This window comes from Calonectris borealis, chromosome 2 (genome assembly GCF_964195595.1).
Source record: "Calonectris borealis chromosome 2, bCalBor7.hap1.2, whole genome shotgun sequence".
Classification (NCBI taxonomy): domain Eukaryota; kingdom Metazoa; phylum Chordata; class Aves; order Procellariiformes; family Procellariidae; genus Calonectris; species Calonectris borealis.
Genome location: NC_134313.1, coordinates 5,301,061 through 5,319,722, shown reverse-complemented (window position 1 = coordinate 5,319,722; position 18,662 = coordinate 5,301,061). Strand labels below are relative to the sequence as shown.

The following is an 18,662-nucleotide window of genomic DNA, read 5'->3' as shown; positions in this document are numbered from 1 at the left end:
ATAGAGGAAAGAGTCCCCTTTTAATGCCAAGCAGGAAAAGTGAAAATGTCATTTTGCACTGAATTTCTGTTGAACAAATTAGACACAGGCCACTTCCTTTGCAAGGCTGAATTCAAGGGGGAAAAAAGGTACTATTTCGTTAAGGTTCTTTTTTTAATCTCTCTTTTTATCTTATATGAGCTAATCTTGAGAAAAGAAAGTTAGGAAATTATTTTTTGCTATATTAAATTGGCGAGAGCGTGGGAAGGGATGGGATAAAACAAATCTACAGCTGCTTGGTAGATCTCAGCCATTAGAGAAGAGACAGTCCGTGAAGCTATGGGAGAAAAACAGTGGATGGTGTTGCAATTAGGCAGGGTAAGTGAAAAAAGGAGGAAGGCAGGACAGGAAAACGTGCAGTCTTGCCTATAGGAAGAGCTAGCTAAAACCAAAATGCACGGTTTATCTAAAACATATTAAAACTTATGTGTATGTGCTATGTAAAATGCACTAATTGTCAATGCTTCCAGAAAACAGTTTAAGTTGCTGAGTTTTCACCTGTCCATGCATCTATGTCCTTGTAAGCCAAGAGTTAAAAAACTAAAAGAATAGGAAAAATCAATTGGCAGAAATCTTCTCCTTCACTCAACTTTTTTTGCCAAAGGGTGATGGCGTGAGTAAGAAAAAATGTTCTAAAAGCTACACAGTTCTTGAACTCATTACTTCTTCAATCATTTGGAATTTTTAATAAATAAATTATAGTAAGTATATTTTAATCCACTGCATATCAATTTCATCAATTTCACAAAAGCCCTGGTTTAGCTTTCTCACTTGCAAACTGCATCTCAAAAACAACCAACAGGAAGAATGTGGAAAAGCAAATTAAAAGCATAGACAAAAATAATCAAAATAATTAAGGTCTTAATATAAAACACCATGCAGCACAAGAATAATAAAATTAATTTATAGCCCATTCCCTAAATGGAATTTATATAGTTAAATCAGAATTAAACTTCTCTCATTCAGATACTTCATAAAAAATGCATGAAATTGTGACTGAAACACACACGCTCATGATTTGCACTTACTGACCATAGACTGGCGTTTTTCCTGGCAAAATTACTACAACAAGCTGCAGCCCAGTGTAAGTGTTCTTGAGATGTCTGAACATGGGCTCCACACTGTCAGCTCCCTGCGCGTATTTACAGAAGCACGGCTGCCCCTGGATTGGCATTCCTGCATCTCTGGAAATCTTCCTCAACTGTTCTGTAAAGGACCTAAAGGATGTAAATAAATAAATTAGATCCTCAGGTAGCAAAATTCATCTTGATTTTTGTTGTTCTTTTTAATGGAACACTCCTGTTAAACTTGCAGAGTTGCACTGTCCAAAAACCTGGGAATTTATCCCAAGCGCATCTTTAATTGACTGTGCCTATGTAGTCACTGAAGGAAAGACAGGGGAGGATGAGGAAACACACTGTATAAATAACACCATTACTAAAAACTTCATTTCCAAAGCAAATTCCACCTTACTTGATCCTTCTACGGGAGATACAGCAACAATCATATTTTGGATAGCCTGCTCTACCATACTTCTGTGTGGTACTACCACTACAGAAATGGCTGGCGTTCCTCCTTCTTCTTGGTAAGGAAAACAACCAACAGAAGTTACCAGCAATTGCATCTCAGCGAATTGATCCAACATCAATAATAATGCACAAGAAAACCTTGCTAGATATCAGAGAAAAGGTGTATCCTGGAGCTGAAGACAAACCTTCTCCAGGGATGGTGCAAAGATAAGTCACCCTTTGATGGAACTGGTCAGAAACAGAGACAACCTAATTTTGTCAGAGGCTTTTATCAGTGAAGACTGCTTCAGGCCACCTGCTAGCAGGGTATGCCGCGTTGCACCCTGCCTCCTTCTCTGGCTCTTGTTGACGTGGTAGTGTTTGGCTATCTTTCCTTTTGAAGGGACACCAAGAAGACACTGTGCCTGTTGTAAGCAAGACAATCAAAAGCACTTCAGCGTAGCAGTCTAGGGCTCTATAAAGTATACCCAGCCTGGAAAGCATCTTCAAAGTCATGGCTTCTCCAGATTAGACACCTGCAGTCAATGGTGCATGAGTAGTCTGCAAGTCCCATCCCCATAAAACAAAGGCGAGATGAGCAAGTAATGAGGCGTCACAGTGCAGACCTGTAGAGCGGAGTACCTGGTGCTGAGGGACCAACATCCACGCTACATGTGTTTCTGGGTTTTTTCATCAGAGTGACTGTAGTCTGGTGCGGTGGGCTAAACGTCCCTTAGTGGCGGAAGCACATCCTCTAGCCCAGTTTTATCAAAAAAAAATCCACATTGTACACTCAGACTGCTCCTTGATGCAGAACATGGTATAGCAATTGGTGACCATCAGGAGCATCACTTCAAATATGCACTCCTGATCCAAACTAAAACACTAGTGCAGATGCATCCAGAGATGTCCTTCTTCGGCACTTGGTTTAATGACCAGCATAGTAAACGTGAGATCCCAGGTAGCAATGCTTAACTGACATAAACGCTGACAAAGCCCATTTTATTATTTTGGAGTGGATGCTCCCATAGGTGTCTAAAAAGTTGCTCGTCTCCACCAAAGGGTGCCAGATAATACAGTCTTACCTACTGTGAGGGTGTGAAGATTTAGTTTCTTCCAAACCCATTGTTAACTTTCATGAATCATAACAGTCTGTGAGCTTCAGCCCTGCAGCTTTTGGCTTCTTGCAGAAAATAGGCACATTAAGCATTTTCCCTGGCAAAACAGGCACTCACCACTATAAGCAGAAAGAGAGTGGCAGAACATGCAAGTCTAAAACAGCACAGGTTTTGACCCTTTAGAAGTCCATCTGTAAGTATGGTGTCTAAGAGGAAAGGTTCTCTCCCTGTTCCTGAGAGGTAAAGCAGGATGATTTTGAAGACTTTTATGGATTTTGAAGGTGTTTACTCTGACGGATCTACAGCAGCCGAGTCCTACTTGCTCAACAAGATGTAACAAGAGGCAACAAGATGCAACTGGATGCAGCCATATTCCTAGTATGAAGGAACGTCCTTTCACGGTAAGGACAAACTCCATCTAAGCCATCAAATAATTTTATTTTGCCACATTATGTTGAAGACTTCTGCCTATCTCAAAACTGACTAACTTCTCCTACGCAGCATTTCCACTAGAAGGAAGTGTGGAAGGGAAAATTCTCTGGCAGCTTACTTCCTGCCATGTACCTGGAGAGAACAAGTCCCTAGCTTTACACAATGGGAAGAAAAGTAAAAGGTAAGATTCCCACTGTTTGCTCACCGCTTCTTAGGGAAAAATTCCCAAGCTATTTGGCAAATCATCTAAAGGAACACTGTTATGGCAATACCATTGTTATGAACAATCACTGTCTTACATTCACCTTACAAAGAGCAGCTGAGTCACCTGCTAGGGCAGCTGTAAGAGCTGCACTTGCCCATGCATGAAGGGAAAGCATCTGTGTGCAAAAGAAAGAATTAGACAATCCATCTACACAGGCATGCACACTTTCCCTGATCTAAGAATGGTAGATGTCACTTTTCACAATAGTCTCTCAACAATCATGTTCCATCCAAAGATAAAGAAACCAAATTTGAAAGTTTCATTCAAATGCTCAAAGTCAACAAAACAACTAGTCCTACTCATCTTGCAAATACAGCAACTTGCACATTGTGGTAGCTCTAGAGGGTAGAAAGTTTTAGACAAAAGTTGGATTGCTTTTTAAAATTTTCCTTTTAATTCAGTTCTGCATGAATAAATCTATTCCATATAACCAGGAAGAGAACTTAAGACGACGTACAGGTTCGCTTTCACTCTTGACAAATACTTAGTGATAAACACCCGTCATTACATCATTTCAGTCATCTTAAACTCTGTCCTAAGACCTCAATGGTCAGAAACCTGCCATATAGTATAAATTGCTTTTGCTAAGTCCGATTTGGAAGATTTCATGATGCTAGCATTGAAATCATATTGGCATCATTCAAAACACAATGGCAACATTCAAAACAGAACTTCAAAAGCACTGTTAAATATGTATTGCCATACGTTAAACAATTTAACAAAATATATATTCTAAATAAATAAGTGAAATGATGGTATTTCTATACATAATAAATAGTGAAATCACCATCTTACGAAACACACTTACTTAAGATGAACTTCAGTGCATTGGCGCTGGGGAGCAAAGCATGCAATTGCCCAAACCTTTATTTCAATTCCAGTGTGAAACTGTTTATTCCTCATGTCCCAGACTCCTTGAACTGGTGTAGCAATTGCTTTATTCTGGAAGTGGAAGGAAAAAAAACAAAACCAAAACACTAATGCAAAAATTGGTTCGTGCTAACAAAAATCAGTTACGCTTCTACTTCCCTCCAACTAGCAGGCTATTTATATTCTCAGGTCTTTCTTTCCACTGTTCAAACATCTATCGTATCTTATAAAAATCATTCTGTCACTGTAGCAAGACAGCTTGCTAGCCTGGTGAAAAATAAAGCTCATAAAAATAAAGCTCATATTGTTCATTTTTACTGTTGATCGTTTCCTTTGGTTATATAAATCAGCAGCAGATAGAAGTTACATATGGCTAGTAAGTCAGATTCATGCTTGGTACGTTAACAAGAACGTACATTTCTACAGAGACTTTACAAATGCTCAGTGAACTTTCCAAGAGCAACTTAAATTAAATATTATCAATATTTTACACATCACTAAGTAGAGGCAAATAATGGTTTGATGTCACTCACACAACTCTAGAAAAAAAATGTGAACAAGCTGACAAAAGATGATCAGTTATTCAACTTTGACCTGCGCAATACTTTTTTTCTCCCATCAAGCAGACATTACTGTGATGGATTATCTAGAGGACAAGGGATATAATAAGATGACTAAAGTAATTCTGGTGATGTTAATTACCTTAATAAGTATTAATATCTCATAGATGTTTTAGACAAGTTACCACGATGCCTGCCTTCTCATTTAGCAGCAACAGCTAAAATTTATGGGAATTTTTCAGGACACACACACAAATTTGATAACTCATTTTGCAAAAAGTTGTGTCTGCTGAAGGCAGTACTTCCCCCACTCCGACTTTCCATCATTCATCTCCCATTAAGCTCTTGCTTCCTCTGCTCCTCTAGTGCCAGAATAGTTCATGAGAGCGCTCTCCCTAATCAGGATCAGGCAAAGACAGCTGGGTTATCTTAACCTGTCAGTGAAGGAAGGTTTGAGCTCATCTGCCCGATTTTGTCTGAAGAGCTTTACTAGAAAATGCAAGACCCTCTCCCATTGCGGGTTTGTGGAGGTAACAGTCTGATTTGTGCATAGGGACAGAACTACCTTCAGCTGGCAATGCATGATCTAGAAGAGGTTCATTAGAAGCCTTCACAAATTAAGTTATCCCAGCTATCAAAGCTTTCATCTTGCATAAAACCAAGACACATTATATAATTGGTAGAAAATCCTGTTTCTCAAGCTTTTTTTGAAAGACACCACAGTAGGAAGATTATATCAGAAAGGCCATCTGAAAAGCCATTGTAAAGAAAAAAACGTGTGAGTAAATACTCCAACAGGAAGAGATGGCTCTAGAAAAAAACACAGCTGCTCCACTCAGAACACTCAAAACCAACCAGAAGTTCAGGAACATTTCAGAGTTAGGGGAGGCAAAAATGAACAGTAATAATGGAAGTTGTCTCTGTTCTTCTCCATACACACCAATTTGAACCACTATTTGCAGGTTTCTTCTCGCAACACAAAATAAAACAGTGTGTTACACTGCTTACACTCATTTTTCTCTTAAGTTTATATAAGCGCATTTTTACTCTAGCTTTACTTTCAGAAATAAAGATGCGATTGCGGGACAGAGTATCATCACATACAACATGCCTGTTACATTTACGGAGTTTCAAAAATTATATTTAAGTTCTAAACATTACACTGCGGATGACTTTATCCCATTACACCCAACATCATTAATTTAAAGCAACCATATTATAGAAGTTATCACAGCTGGTAATTGAATATATCACGGATTGTAGAGTATCTGTTCAACATACCCTGCCTCCGTAGAGGATTGAAGGAGGCTGTAGAACCCTACCGGTCACATCTGTCATTTCATCTTTGACCATTATTCCAAATTCACGAACATAAGGGTCAGTATTAAAGCTCGCACTCCGCATCTGAAATTAAAAAGAATTAGGTATTTCTTGCAGAAAAAGAAGTTCTTTTTATGAGATCCAAAACTTTCTGAGATGACCTGTATTTGGGCACATACCCCTTATAGATGGGTGATGCTAAGCATTCAGAGCCTCTGTTAATTCCACTTGGATACATGGATGCCTCAAAATTTGAATAAAGCACCAAAAGAACACTTGAAAATCTTTTGTGAGAATGTATTTCTCTGTGATTAATGGAGACAGTCTTATGAAAACAAGTTTATAAACTGTGCGTAGCGCACAAACTATTTAGTATCTGCTAATAGTAAGAGAAAAATTAAGTCCATTATTACACTTCACTCAACTTCAACAGAATACTCACCAATTTACTAATCTCTTCTTGACGGTCGGGTGCTGATCTGGCAGTTGCTCGAATCATAGTGGAAGTTTGATTGTCAGTGAGTTTTTTTATGCATCTTTGTCCTGCCACTATGTTGCACACCTAAAATATCCCCGCACAAAGGAGTTAAGAAACACAATGCAACTCTTTTTGGGTTTTTTTTGTTGTTTTTTTTTTTCTTTTTTTTTCCCCTGCACTACACAATTTCTAAAGTTGGCTACTCAAAAAACAGTTTGTCAACATTTGAGCCTTTTTTCCTCTGACCCCCTTCCCAGAATACAGTATTATCTAAAAGTTTACTTGCCTCAAGAGGAAGGTATGTGTGTTTCTGCTCCTGTCCAACTTGTAAACATGGAAGGTGAGGATAGCGTAAAACTAATTTGTGCCTGTCCTTAAAATACTGAGCTACAGTGCATTCAACTGTTTGTCCATTCTCCTGCTGAAGTGGGAATCTATTGGAGATCAAATATGAAAATAAACCATTACTTTATGTAGAATACTTTCCCACACTTCCTCTATACACTTCTTGGCACAAGTTAAGCTTACTGGAGATTAAACCTATCTTGCTGAAATCATCCAAGTGTACTTCTATAATTAAGATTCCATCATTGCCACTACCGTCTCTCTTCTAATAGTACCACAGAAGGCTATTTCTCTAGCATTCTTGATACCTGAAGCTATAAATTAAGTTTTCTAAGAGCAGGTGCCTTAGAGACAAAGACTAATGTTTTCTGGTTATTTGGGATACTCACAGTACTACATTTTATGATATGCCATGCACAGAAAATAGCAAGCCTGCTATGAGAGTTGCAAAACCAATTATTGCTTCAGAAATGCATTTCTCGCTTTCTGTACATTACAAATGCACACACATTTGCATATACTTACATCAAGGTGGCACAAGTATTTTGTCTTTTCATTAATATAATACATCACTGAAAGAGCATGAAACAAAGCCCAAACAATTAAATACCAGATTTAGATACTGATCAGTTATCTTCTTGTAAAAAGCTGGTATCAGTTTTGTTCCTTATACTACTTTCTTAAAAATGGAAATAAATACCTCCATATTCAAGTTATCTGCAAATCTCTGGATAGTGATTAAAAATAAACATTTTTTCCAGAGGAAAAATAGATTAGTAACAAGCAAGATTAGAAAGCTGATCCCAATCGGCACTACTTTTCTACTCAATAGTTCTGGGAAACATTACGCTACCAATAGGGCACCCTGTTCTTCCAATGTTGAAGAAATGCGTAAATAAATAAAAAAAACCACCACAGACTTAAAACAAAGTGATTGGTTCAAATGCCATGACGTTCATTACAGAATAAAAATAGAACAAAAAGAACAGCAAAATTGGGAAAGTACTCCGAGTTGTATTTTAAATACATTGACCAAAGAAAGTATCATTTTTCAAGACAACTTTTCCTATGACAGTAAGGCAGGCAAGATACTTTTCCAGCCTGAGATTAAACATATGCTTAAAAAGAAGCAAAATACTTTACGTTTGGTGACTTGCTGGTCGTCTGGTGACATTGCACACTCTGTATTTTCTTTTCATTTGTCCACAGTGTGTTATCTCCACCTTTAGACCTAAAAATTGGAACACACGTATCACCGTTTCTTCAAAATCAAGGTGTCAGCCCCCTTAATTGCTACCCAAGACCACTTAAACTGTGCAGTAAAACTATTCACTATTTAGCATGTTCTCAGAGCACCAAAGGGTATCCCAGACAGAACTCAAAAAACCAATTTATAGTCTTAAAATTCAAAAACCCTGAGCTTCAGCCAAAGTTCAACGAAGAATTTTAGCGACAAGATGAAACCCCAAAGCCCCAAGAGTTCACAGATGAAGCTGAACACATTCTGTGAATTCCGATTCTGTACCTCTGAAGAAGTCCAGGATGGTAGAAGGACAAAAAGGGCACGCAACCTCCTTGAAACAAAAAGCTTGTTTATACTTTATGTCTAAACATACAGTGTCTGTGAGACCTCCAACTATTGCAACCAACCCCAAACTAATGAATCAGGGCAGGGAATACCCATAAAGCCTGTAGGAGCCCATGGGAATGAGGCCATGGGGCTTTATTCTTCGTGAAGAAAAACATCTGTTGCAAACCCCACTGGCACAAAAGCTGAGCCCACCTGATAGCCAACAACTTCTAGAAGAATAAATTATCCACCCCAAACCAGCGCAACACAGCTACCCCTAAAGAATTGTTTCTAATTTACCATTGCCCACAAATATAAGCTTGAATGCAGCGTTTTCATCGATATTACTTCCATGCTTAGGCAGAAACAGATGTAGGTGGGCTGTTTGAGATAGGAAGTGGAATGTGTGGGAATAGGAAAGAGGGGGCTGTAGATAGAATATGCATTATATATCCACACGTGTGTATAAACTCAGGCTGCTGATTTCCCCTATCTGTCAAAGGCACTAATAACTTGCCAAACAACATACTAATCCTTCCACGCAATTTGTTATGGCTCAAAGTGCCATCTATTATGAAACCTTCAATAAATACCAAGTTTTAATGAATACCTCCAAAATCTGTATCACGGTATTTTCATTAAAAGATAAACTGTTACCTCAATACCTCAATTTACAACTAGCTTTGCTGCAAATCTGAGATGACTTCTTCCATCTGAAGAATGAAAATCCTCATGGAAAAAAGTGATTATTTTTTCAAAACACTTACAACCAGTACAAAGTTAGGATTTATTTATACTTTTCTTGCTAACTTCTAGTTGGGCAAAGATGATTTTGTGGACATTTTGTGGAAACAAGGAAGTTGCAGGATAGGTTTATGGAGTTTGTTTTTCTTTTTTAACTTACTTTCTTCCTATCAAGCATATCATGAAGGAATGACCTCAATTTTCCAGAAGAAACCTTCAGTGAACACAAACAGTAAGATTCCTTCCTCCTACTCTTCGATTTAGTCATTACATATTAGAATAACTATCATTTACTTCCAGGAGAGTATATGTATGAAATATATCTAAATATGCAAAAACACATTGCTAAATTATTAGTAAAATCTGCAACATGAAAATCTTGACACCAGTAATTGGAAAAATTTAAGATCAGGTGATTTTAAAAAACATGAAATCCCAGTCTTTGTAAACATTTTGAAATCATTAGATTAGGAACTAGAGTATCTTTGTCATGGAACTGGGATTGGCACTACCGATATGTTTCAAAAGAGAAAAATATGAAATTTTTGTATTTCTAACTGTTAACTCTCATTTACTCTAGACATGGGGGTACTTTAAGAAGAGTAAAGCAGTACAGTAAATACAACTTCTAAACACAATAAAGCAATATTCACTTGAGAAGATAAATTGTTTTTAAGGAGACTGACGTAATAAGGGATGCTGCTCTACATGCTGAAAAGATCTCAGTAGTTCCTCTGCACTGAGATGCTCTCAGATGCCAACATGCACCAGTAACTTTGACATGACACTTGATCAAGTGGTGAGGGACAAAACAAAAAAAAAAAAGAAGGTATGTCAAGAGAACCTACACTTAAATGAGGAGAAGCTTGCACAAGTCACAAGCCAGTAACTAATCTCACTAAAATAAATTACCATCCATCTGCTAGAAAGTTTTAGTTCATCCCATCACTTAGAGTAAAATGTATCACCTTCACAGTTTCACTAAAGCACTTCCATTAAGGGCAAACCTAATTAAACTACCCTATATTTGCCACAGGCAAAATGCACATGCATATATAGTTACCAGAAATTCTTGAATATGTGATAATTTACTTATGTGCATATCTGAGCTTTATATGTGGCTGGTTCAAAAAAAAAAAGCTCACTTAACTTTTTATACTGGTGATTCATCAAACCTGAAGCCATGTACTTATCTGTCACATTTATATTCACAAAGTGACTCTGTCAAGCTACAGAGATTAACCAATGTAGTAAGAAAAAAGGAGAAACAAACTAGACTAAACAAAATTGATCAGTAGACTTCTGAACATCTTGAAATACATACAAGTAATAAAATTATTCTTGCCTCTTAGTTTTGCTCAAAAATTGTATGTGAACTGTTTGTTGTGATAATTGGGGAGACCCAATAAGGCAACTGCTATAGAAAATACTTTAAACATGTAGTGGCAACGCATCAGACAGAACAAAGCATTTTTATGTAATTTAATTATTACCTTTTATTTCTTTGGTAAACTTTACCCTTTGGGAATCTGTCAGAGGTTTTTGTTGTTCTTCAATACTTTTGAAGTCCAAAACTTCACATACAAACTCAATAACTGGCTGTGCTTTGTAAAATGCAGTTGCAGATACTGTAGACAAAAACGTTAATGTTATATTACAACCTTACTGAGGAAATTTTAAGAAATCCAACAAATGGAACTCAATTTTTGCCTTTCCACTGAAAGAGAAAGAAGGAACAAGAAAAGATTTTTATAAGACCTACCATCAATATTTAACATCATTTTCCATAATGAAGGTCTGACTGATTGATGGAAGCCAAACCAAACTTCTCTGCCACCACCCAATGGATTTGAGCACCCTTCTGATGCTGTAAAAAAAGATCGCCCCACAGGAGTATATCTGCAATAAAGAAAATAAATTCAGATCATAAAACTAAAGCAAAAAAAAAATGCAATAAAGCCGTAACTAATGCAAATTCCTTTTCACAAAAGCACAGAAATGTCAGTGTTTCAAATGACCAATAATCTGAGATTCCTGTCAGGATTCAGGTTACACCTCTCAAAATCCAGCTAGTTACAGTAAGAAACTGGCTGCTACTCATGTTTGTTTAAATTTATTTTCAGTATATTCCTTAATATACCTACTAATTCAAACAAAAAGCATTAATAATTTTTTTGTACTCTATTAAAAATTCAGCTACGCTTCAGTAAGAAAAATAATAAAACATCTTTGCTATTAAAACACAATGTAATAATCTCTCCCCTTACTTGTGCATCGCTTCCTCTGAAATCCATGGAAACTTTGTGTGGGTGAACGACTGATCTAACAAATATTTTTGATGCATCTTTCATCTTGGTAATTCGGTACTGCACACTTAATATCAAACTAATCAAAACCAGTGCTAATATGTTTCTCTGAACAAAGATGTGTGACAACTAGTCTGGGTCATTTTCTGTGTTGCAAAACCTGACTAAAACGATTTATTTTTTTTTTTAGTCCTTAATGTGAGGATAAAGTCAATGTAATATAAGGCTATTTAAAGATATTTACATATATTTAACTAATTTTCCCCTTTAGCCTTTCAAAATGGGAAAGTTCAGCCCTACTAAACTTTGTTCTTTATTCTCCAATTGAATGTAATTTGAACAGTAATCTTAAGTGTCTTGTTTCATGGCAACAGAATTAAACCCAGGATCTCTCGGGTTTGACTGCAAATGCTGTAGATTCTAGTTGCTTGGAAAAACACCAAATCATTTTCAAGTTTTTCTTTTCTATGAAAACTGCTATACTGGGTGACATTAATGTCCCCCTAGCACAGTCTCCTTTATACAAAATTGGCAATAAACATCTGCCCAAGGACACATAGGAACATGGTATCAAGTTTTAAAACCACCCTTACATGTCTACCAACCTCCAACTACTTTCCACTCAGGAAGGGCTTCCTTCTCTGAGGCCTACAGAGAAACGGGCTACGAGCGAGATGGCAGGGCACCCTTGACCTGAGAGCACACAAACATGGAGTGAGTCTGAAGACCAGTGGGGAAAGGGACTTGTGTCCAGGCTGGAGGCTACTGATTCCACCGGATGAGCAGAAAAGTACTGTATTGCCTCTTGCCTAAGCATGCCATCTGCTAGATAGCTATTACTTTGGTTGAGCTACAAAAGCACTTCCTACCCAAAAAGCCTCTGAAGCGATTCAAATAACAATGCAACCTCCTAAACAACGTCAACGTCTTCCCCTCACCTCATGGAAGGCAAGTGCCTCATCACTACATCCAGTGCCTGGATGGTTTCAAACGGGACACTTGGCAGCCGACCAGAAAGAGCATCATGTAAAGCCTGCAAACTCACACAGGACATCCACTTTATAGCCACCTTAAATATTCTGTCCTTTCCTTCTCCTGGCAGCGTGACCTCCAGCTCCACCTGCAACAATGCCAAACAACAAACCAAGATGATTCTTTCCATTTAAAGGGGAAAATGGAAGGGGCTTGGAAGGGACGATGGATTCCTCTGAACAGTGCTATAAAGCATGGGAGGAGACAAAAAGCAATGATGAAGAAACAATATACATTAGGTACAGCCTCTTTTTACAGCTAGATCTTTCCAAAGATGTATTTCAGAAAGCTGGCGTGCTTCCCAACTGGCATCTATCTCCCTCTTTGAGGCAACATTATAATTTGCAAGTGCTTGCGTATCAACAGGGAGGTCTCGGTGAAGATCCGGTAACCTGATTTCAGATACCTAACACATACTAATGCATCATCGCTCACGTCAGCTCCTGCATGCCTAAAATAAAAAGTCGTCTGTCACTACCTGCCAAGATTCATGAATTTCTGGTATTCACTCTCTAGAGCACCAGAGTGCTTTATATACTATTACTGTAGACATAGATCAAATGAGAGAAAATAAAATCCGCAAGGAGCTTTTCCAAACACCCCCCAAACAAAACAAAAAAACCCACAAAACCCACCAACCCAAAACCCTCTTATTTTTAAGTACCAAAGAAAGAATAAACGATGGCCCCCAAGTAGTAGTGATGCTATCAGGCAGGAAACAGGGGTACTCCTTTGACATGTTATGCCCTACTTTGAATTTTTTGTCTAAAAAACACTGGCAAACTACATTACGGTAAATTACTTTAGCCGATTACATGTAATTACTTGTAATGCTGATTTCTCCTCTTTATTAAAACAAAGAAAGCCTGAGCACAGAAGTTCTTAAACTGACTAAAATTAAGGCTTGTCTGAAATGATTAGCAGTTCTGGGAGTGACTACAAGAAATAACAAGATCAGAATATCCTTTCTGCTGGATATAAACAAAAACACTGCATTTTCCTGTCTGAGGGAGCTTACAATTTAAATATAAAAGGCATCCACTTAACAGACAAACCGTAATTAGCGGGCTAGCAAAAATAATACACGGGTAACGGCAAGCTAATATATGCAATCATGTGGTCTTTTGCAAGAGTTAGCTTCTTCAGTCAAAAAATAGGAAGGAAAGATAAAACAAATAATAAGCCTTCCTATACGCCAAAAAAACGAGTTGACAATTTATAGTAGGCAGTCAAAATTAATATTCCTACACACTTCTTTCTTCTCAATGTGTACAAGGAAAAACTAAGAAAATATGCTGCTACTATTACATATTCCATATTTGCTCCGAAAGGTCTAAAGAAACGAACAAATTAAAGGATGAAAATAAGACACAATAAAGAAGGAATGAAAATGGGTACAATAACCATGAAGGCCAAGCAGAAAAGTATTTATATAATAGTAGAAAAAGTTATAAAAGAAGCAGGATTGTCGGCAAGGACAAAAAAAAAACCCACAACCCCAGAACAACCACCACCACCAAGAGATGAGGACAGAGTGCATTAATTAAGTTAAAGAGCAACAGGAGGGGAGGAAAAAAAAAAGTGTTGGCAGTTCGGTGTCAGCCTTCTGTTTAGCATCAGTTCTTCCACTACCAATGCACACTGCAAGTAAATCAAGGTCTTCTTCCACTTAGATTAAAGATCATTTATTAACCATTGTATGTTCGTGAATCTTTTCAATATGATCCTAAATGTAATCAGATGTGCAGTAAACTTGCTACATTTGTTATGTACAGAACAGCCAAAAAAAACCCCAAAGAAACTAATCTAATTATGCTGGAGAAAAGTCCTAATACCTACAAGCTTTATATTGGTTTAAACTGTGCTTAAACCAATTTAGCACCATGTAAAAATTTCCCTTATTAAGCTAAATTTCCCCACATCCGATTTAAACCAGTTGAAGATTTATCTCTATTAGCTCTTTCCTCCAGGGTAGTAATATATGTATGGCAGAACAACCGACATGAGAAATAGGGAAAAAATACGAGTTTATTAAAAGCAAGCCTAAATGTGAGCCACAGATGAAACTACCTGAACCATCTTGTGCTAACCTCCACTAAAACACTTTCCTCAGTGACCGCCTTTTGCAATCGCTCCAGCTAGATAATTGTGTCCCACCCCCAGCCAGCGACTAAGCACCACACAGCTGCTTGCTCACCTCCTCCCTGCCCCCGGTGGGATGGGGGAGAGAATCAGAAGAGTAAAAGTGAGAACACTTGTGGGTTGAGATAAGAACAGTTTAATAATTGAAATATAATAATAATAATAATAATAATAATAATAATAATGATGAAAAGGAAAATAACAAAAAGAGAGAGAAATAAAACGCAAGAAAGACAAGCAATGCAAACGAAAAACAATTGCTCACCACCAATCAACTGACGCCCAGCCTGTCCCCAAGCAGCGGCTGTGCCCTGGCCAACTCCCCCCAGTTTATATGCTGAGCATGACGTCATATGATATGGAATATCCCTTTGGCCAGTTTGGATCAGCTGTCCTGGCTGTGCCCCCTCCCAGCTTCTTGTGCACCTCCAGCCTTCTCGTTGGCAGGCCAGTATGAAAAGCTGGAAAGTCCTCGACTGCTTAGCAACAACTAAAATATCAGTATGTTACCAACACTATTCTCATCCTAAATCCAAAACACAGCACTATACCAGCTACTAGAAAGAAAATTACCTCTATCCCAGCCAAAACCAGGACACTCACCCAAAATGGTTAATAAAATAATTAAAGTCAGCCTTTTCCCAAGTGTAGGTTACAACATTCATTTGCACAGACACGAAGGAATTGGGGCGTCAAAAGCATTTCCTGCTGACACAGTGTCACTAGACTTCATTTTTACCATGTATGATTTAGTATACGTGGGCTTTAAAATCCAAAGCATCAAGAATCAAGTCCTATTCAGTCAGCAGGCATTCAGACACAGAAGGAACAGAAGGAGCAGGTCATCTCATGCAGTTCCCAATCAGAGTAGGTCAAGACTTTGCATCTCTCAGTCTCATTTGATCAGAGGATTAATTTGATCCCAGTTTGTTTACCCTCCATAGAATAAACCATTTTTCATTTGCCTTTACTTAATAAATGCAGAACTTCCTATCTGTCGTAAAATATATTGTCAGTCATCCACAACTTTGAGCGTATTATAGTTATAAGGTAACTCTGCTAGGAGACACTCATCAAATACTTTGCAAACTTGTATGTCAAATCTGTAGGAACTGCAATACTGTATGTGAAAGTGAAAAAAAATCTCTAATACTTTTATAGTTTTCTTAGACATTAGCTTATCAGTTAATGAAATATAATTAAGACTGGAGTAGAGACTGACCTTTACTGCATGACATTCACTTAAATACATTTGGGGAAAATAAGTGTTACACATATGACATTAACAGCTTGATTCAGGTAGAACTATTAACTATGTCAAGCACTGCACAGGCATACAATATGAGACAGCGAAGGACAGCATGAACTACTTTGTAGCACACTGCTACTCAACTTAGGAAGATCTAAGCTGTGTTCCCAGTTTTATCACATAAGCAAGTTTCCACCTTTCTCTGTATTTCCCTTGCTCCCTTACATTTTACTTTTTACTAGTTAAGTTGTAATCAACTTCTACAGGACCGGACAGTCTTCCCCTGTAACTGTGTGTGCCTCACCTTGCACCCACAGCAGAAGGGTATAATGGCCTCTGGCAACTACCATAGTATAAGTGAGTAATGAGAATGACTATCCTCAAGGGTTCATCATCTAAATAAAAAAGGCCACAGAAAAATCAATCTGATATTAGATCACAGAAGCGTAGGCTAAATTATTTTATACAGTTTGTGTGTTAGCATGTTCCAACACAGTCCCTTCTGCTTCACCAGTCATCAACGGGCACAGATGTGGGTACGCTTCGCAGCTCCAACCAGAGTGACCAAAGAGGTCACCGCCCCACATACAGAGCTGGCAAACAGAACATGCAAGTCCTCTTCAATTGCCTCAAGGGCTAAGCTAGGAGGTCTTAACCCGTGCAGTTTAAATTAACTTGGCTCTCATGTTGTAGGGGATTGGGGAAGAGGTTCCATACCACCAACAGAGGGATGGAGGAGTTTCTTCTAGCTAGTGGATAGTGAGAATCAGCTTACAATGGGCTTTGATGAGATTAACAAGCTGACACAACAGCTTGCTGCTGCCCAGAGGGGTGCTTCCGCTCCCCAAACTCAACTGTACTTTCACTTTCTCCCCAGTGCCAGTATGGAGCTTGTCCGTTGTCTTGGGCAGTGATCCAGTTCACCAAACCAGCAGAAACCACATGAGTGAGGAGAAAGAGAGGGAGGAAAGAAGGGATGTGGGAAGGGGAGTGACCATTTTGATAGCAGCAAGCTCACACTTCTGTCCTGGCAAACCACATCCTGAGCAAAGTGGCAACAGAAGGAGGCATCTACTCCAGAAATATAAAATCAGTTCCTATCAGTTATTAGAAAGGCTCTGCAAATATTACATTAAAATCTCCAATTAAAAACTTTTCTGTTTAAAACTTACTTTATCTCTCCCAATGGGAAGCGGCATAGCTGTATAAAGGTTTTTTCTTCCATCAAACACTGGTTTGCGATCCCCAAAAATCTGGGTTTTAAAGTGCTGAACCATATGTTCCACTATTTCTCTGAAAATACAAAAAGATTACATTAATTCATCTTTTTACTTCTGATGTTAAGTAGCAAATTAACACTAACACTAATATTTATGAATAGAGGCATTAGGTAAATGAAAGGGTTGTCCACTGTTGAGTATTAAAGGCAAGATTTGTTTAACGGATCTGAATTAAAGCAACCTTTTCACAGACTAAACTGTTTTCTTAAAGCAGCTATTTTTAGCTTGTTCACATTGAAACTTTCCTTCCTCTTTTCTGTGATCTACTGAAAGTGTTAAAGCGAAAGCTCATGCTCTCTCAAGCTCAAAACGAGAGGTGCTTGGTATTCTCCTCAGGCTTCTGCTCCTCTGTCCTAGAGCCTTTTCTGCAGAGGACCATGGACCAACAGCTCAGCAGCCTGAGCAGCTTTCAAAAAAATCACTATCCAAGCTTACAGCCTTAGTGTAAGGACAATGGTTCTATGATGACAACGAGATGCAAACTTTTTGCATCGCACTGAGAAAGATCACTTTTTTTTCACGTACACAACAAAACTGGGATCCATCCAACAAAACTGGATATGCGCATTCACTGAGACCGTGCATATTAAAAATACATATTCATTTAAGCATAGTCGGAATTAGACTGCATGTTTGTATGAATAAGGTAACCACTCACAAAGTTCTTGTCAAACCACAGTGTTTACACACTGGTCATGCAAAGCAGTTCACCAGCTGATGAGAGGTCTGTTGGAATAATAACATCCTTTGATGCCAAAGGTCTTTGGTCCAAATGTCCCAAAGAGACGTCCTTCAGGCTAACTGTATCACAAGGCTGTAAAATCTGAAATCCATCAGTGGTCTACAATACGCTGCCTTCAAGATCCTTAACATACAGCTTGGGGCAAAAGGGCATTAAGAAGTTAAACTGACACAGAAAGGAAACCACGGCATGCTCTTTCTTCAGTAATGTTGTCAACTAGCAGCTCAGAGAGGCTGCAGATGACTATTTTATACACCTTGACTTGGAAAGGCAATTAACCCAGCATACAGTTAGATATTACTGTGATGCAAAATTCTGAGATGAAACTCTGAATTCATTCAAGAAAAGCATGACGACTGTTTTAATTGACAATTTCTTTGCTGTGTCCCAAGGCTTTAAGACAAGATGTGACCACTGAAAGAAACCTGCCTGACCTCCTGAGAAGCATGAATAAAGCCTGACCCAGTAATTTCTGCCTCAGGTCTGCAATGTCTGATTGAACAAGTACATAATTTGGAGGGTGGGAGGAAGAAGGTGTTTTTCAACCTTGAGTTAAAGACTGAGCAATGGAAACCCCATTCTCTTACTGAGCAAGTTCTTCCGATTGTGAACTACTTCATATAAAAATGAACACTTGCAGTTAATTAAGGTTTTCAAGCTTC

The 18,662-nt window shown here is 38.2% G+C and overlaps 1 protein-coding gene across 4 annotated transcripts in view; it reads right to left on the bottom strand.

Annotated features, from left to right (window-relative positions):
* The window catches only part of AGO2 (argonaute RISC catalytic component 2), a 62,961-nt gene that overhangs the window by 22,394 nt on the left and 21,905 nt on the right, over nt 1-18,662 (bottom strand). The window contains exons 3-12 of one of the 4 annotated variants that reach the window (XM_075141092.1): nt 17,151-17,271; nt 12,494-12,678; nt 11,012-11,148; nt 10,743-10,877; nt 8,079-8,166; nt 6,877-7,024; nt 6,555-6,674; nt 6,074-6,196; nt 4,171-4,304; nt 1,072-1,256 (exon numbers count right to left, since the gene is read on the bottom strand). In XM_075141092.1, coding sequence (XP_074997193.1) covers nt 1,072-1,256; nt 4,171-4,304; nt 6,074-6,196; nt 6,555-6,674; nt 6,877-7,024; nt 8,079-8,166; nt 10,743-10,877; nt 11,012-11,148; nt 12,494-12,678; nt 17,151-17,271 — 1,376 coding nt within the window. Of the gene's footprint in view, nt 1-1,071; nt 1,257-4,170; nt 4,305-6,073; nt 6,197-6,554; nt 6,675-6,876; nt 7,025-8,078; nt 8,167-10,742; nt 10,878-11,011; nt 11,149-12,493; nt 12,679-17,150; nt 17,272-17,916; nt 17,959-18,662 lie in introns of those variants that run through there. The other 3 variants (XM_075141093.1, XM_075141095.1, XM_075141094.1) reach the window with 3 other exon arrangements.